Consider the following 3,335-nt stretch of genomic DNA (forward strand, 5'->3'; position numbering starts at 1 on the left):
AAAAAAAAATCAAAACAGAACCCAAATAAGACTACCATAACCAGCCACCGAACCACGCTACGTTATGCATTTTTTTTTCGTGTCATGCATACTACAAGGCTGTATGTTTATTCCTTTTCATATCCCCGCGGCAAGTCACAAAAGTGCACATGCCTCATGACAATCCCGTGACAACACCAGTTTCACCGTCAATATCAATGTTGAAGAACGCCGGCCGTGTTGGAAGCCCTGGCATAGTGGAGATGTCACCAAGGAGAGGGAAGACAAACTTTGCCCCACAGTTCACACGGACGTCGCGAATGGGCACTGTGAAACCTGTCGGAGCACCCTTCAAAGTCGGGTCGTGCGAGAAACTGTATTGTGTTTTTGCCATGCAAATGGGAAACAAACCATATCCCCGGCGCTCAAAGTCCTCCAGCTTCTCACTTGTGTCGTTGAGGTACTCAACGCCTCCTGCCCCATATATCTCCTTGCATATTTTCTCAATTTTAAGCTTGAGAGAGTCGGTATTGGGATACAGCGTACGAAATTCCACCTTCACTGTCTGTGTCGCACGGATGACCGCCTCAGCGAGTGGAATAGCACCCGCTCCGCCCTTAGCCCAGTGGTTCGTCACAACCACGTCGAAGGCGCCTCCTTCACGTCGCGCAAGATCCTTCACAAGATCCAACTCCGCCGGAGTGTCGGTAGAGAATTGGTTGATAGCGACTACAACGGGTACGCCGAACTTCCGCACATTCGTTACATGCCGAAGTAGATTCGAGCAACCCTGTCGAAGGGCCTCCACATTTTCAATGCCAGCTTTGCTGGGCTCCACTCCACCGTGGAACTTCAAAGCACGGACCGTAGCGACAAGGACGGCTGCATCTGGTTTCAGTCCACTTGTGCGACACTTTATGTTAAAGAACTTCTCGCAACCCATATCAGCACCGAATCCCGCTTCTGTCAATACAAATCCGTCATTACCAACCAATTTTAATCCAATTCGGTCCGCAATGATGCTGCTGTTTCCATGTGCGATATTCCCGAAGGGTCCTGCGTGTACAAAAACGGGCGTGCCCTCCAGAGTTTGCATGAGAGTGGGTTCGATTGTATCACGCATCAGCACAGTCATGGCTCCAGCGCAACCGATGTCTTCTGCGGTAATGGATTCCCCAGACAGACTCTTCGCCACCACGATATCACCAATACGGGCCCGCATGTCACTCAGATCATTTGCGAGAGCAAGGATAGCCATCAACTCAGACGCCACACTGATGTCAAACCCAGTCGTCCGCGTAAACCCCTTCTCTTCTTTGCCCTGTCCAATCGTTATTTGTCTTAGCATTCTATCATTGACATCCATCACTCTCTTCCAAGAGATGGTATCGGGGTCAATGTTTAGGCGAGCAAAACGGCTTCGTTCTTCAGGAGTCAAATCATTCGGATGTTCCTTGTGGATGCCCAGCTTATCCAGTCGCTTTCGCATGATGGGTGTAAAATTCTTCAGCTCGCCTGTGAGGCGTCGGTACAGGGCTTCGTCACCTTGGGAACGCTCGTGGAAGATCCTCGTGTCGATAGCTGCGGCCAAGAGATTGTTGGCAGCTGTGATGGCATGTATGTCACCTGTACTGTGCAGATTAAATTCCTCCATTGGAATCACCTGACTGTAACCGCCACCCGCCGCGCCTCCTTTGATGCCAAAGGTAGGGCCTTGGGAGGGCTGCCGAATGCACGCAAATGTCGGTCGGTGGAGGTGGGCGCACAGAGACTGCGCAAGGCCGATTACCGTTGTACTTTTACCCTCACCGAGCGGCGTTGGGCTCATGCCCGCCACGACAACATACTTCCCTGAGGGTGATTTTTCCAGCCGCTTGAGGATACTCAGCGCAACCTTGGCTTTTGCAGATCCGTAGGAATTTACTTCAGAAGGAAGGATACCAAAGGCCTCGGCAATGCGTGAAACCGCAAACGGCTCCACGCTCTGTGCGATCTCCAAATCGCTAGCGACAGGGCTGTGACACTGGAGACAACGGATGGTCGACATACTCAAATAACCAAAACAATAAGATAATGCGCTTGCTTAAGATGTTGTGCGATGAGTGCAATGAAGCCACATACACACGCACATAGAGAGAGAAAGAGAGAAAAACAAATGAGCAAAGGTAGGCAGAACAGATAATGCAATGCCAACTGCAGGTCACTCACCACGCTACAAGCTTAGTACTTTTTTTTTTGTTGGTCGTTTACTTTTTTTTTCTTCTTTTCTTGTTTTGTATTTGGCTTGCTTGGGTTCGCCTGATGCTGCTGCTGCTGCTGCTGCTGACACTACTGTAGGGCCAGCATTGCTCTCACTTGGGGGGTTACACCTCCCGCAACATTCGCGACGACGTCACCACNTTTTTTTGTTGGTCGTTTACTTTTTTTTTCTTCTTTTCTTGTTTTGTATTTGGCTTGCTTGGGTTCGCCTGATGCTGCTGCTGCTGACACTACTGTAGGGCCAGCATTGCTCTCACTTGGGGGGTTACACCTCCCGCAACATTCGCGACGACGTCACCACGCCAATCGCGGCGTTGAGTAAGTCATGCGTTAATGCGGGGCTCCGCGCCCCCGCCCGCGCCCACGACCACGTGGCGGGCCACCAAAGGGGCTGAAGCCCATACCGCCACCGCCCATCATTGTGGCGGCCATCATCGTTGCTGCCATCGCCATCTGCTGCTGCATCGCCGCCGGTCCGCCTCCGCGGAATCCACCGCGTGGAAACATACCAGCCCCTCTGCCGCGCTGAAACGCCGGAATATTGTCACGCTTCATTGCCACGTTCAGGGGCTTACCGTGCAACGAATGGCCATCTTTCGAAATTGAGGTTGTGGCCTGTTCAGCGGTTTCAAACTCAATGTACGCGTTACCCTTCAACTGTCCTGTGAACTTGTCGCGCAGCATGGTGATGCGCTTAATGGCTCCACACGANTTCAAACTCAATGTACGCGTTACCCTTCAACTGTCCTGTGAACTTGTCGCGCAGCATGGTGATGCGCTTAATGGCTCCACACGAGCCAAAAAACACGCGGAGGTCGCCCTCCGTGGTGCGAGGATCCATGCCACCCACAAATATGGAGGTGTTTTTCGCGGCCACCGCGCCAGTGCTCTTGCGGCTACCCTCATCTTGGGCCGCGGTTTCCTGCAACGTCTTTAACCGGAGATCCTCTTGAAGATCGTTCACTTGGCGCCGTATTTCCTCCAGTTCTGCCTCTGGGTCCACATCGGTGTTGAACTGCACATTATCCCCATCTGACGACTTTGAAGACATGCCCTTCTCTCTCTATCAATGTGTGTGTGTTTTTTTTTTTTTTTTT

The 3,335-nt window shown here is 51.7% G+C and overlaps 3 protein-coding genes across 3 annotated transcripts; all 3 read right to left on the reverse strand.

Annotated features, from left to right (window-relative positions):
• Positions 1-154: 154 nt before the first annotated feature.
• On the reverse strand, positions 155-2,026 carry DQ04_01351030 (C-1-tetrahydrofolate synthase; the record flags this gene model as incomplete). The annotated part of the gene is made up of 1 exon (XM_009310600.1): positions 155-2,026. One exon carries the CDS (start codon positions 2,024-2,026, stop codon positions 155-157), a length of 1,872 nt encoding a protein of 623 aa, XP_009308875.1.
• Positions 2,027-2,568: 542 nt separating this feature from the next.
• Positions 2,569-2,793, reverse strand: DQ04_01351040 (hypothetical protein; the record flags this gene model as incomplete). The annotated part of the gene is made up of 1 exon (XM_009310601.1): positions 2,569-2,793. One exon carries the CDS (start codon positions 2,791-2,793, stop codon positions 2,569-2,571), a length of 225 nt encoding a protein of 74 aa, XP_009308876.1.
• A 139-nt stretch (positions 2,794-2,932) lies between these two features.
• On the reverse strand, positions 2,933-3,289 carry DQ04_01351050 (putative RNA-binding protein; the record flags this gene model as incomplete). Its single annotated transcript, XM_009310602.1, has 1 exon — positions 2,933-3,289. One exon carries the CDS (start codon positions 3,287-3,289, stop codon positions 2,933-2,935), a length of 357 nt encoding a protein of 118 aa, XP_009308877.1.
• Positions 3,290-3,335: the final 46 nt, after the last annotated feature.

This window comes from Trypanosoma grayi (genome assembly GCF_000691245.1).
Source record: "Trypanosoma grayi strain ANR4 Tgr_135_V1, whole genome shotgun sequence".
NCBI classification, from domain to species: Eukaryota; Euglenozoa; class Kinetoplastea; order Trypanosomatida; family Trypanosomatidae; genus Trypanosoma; species Trypanosoma grayi.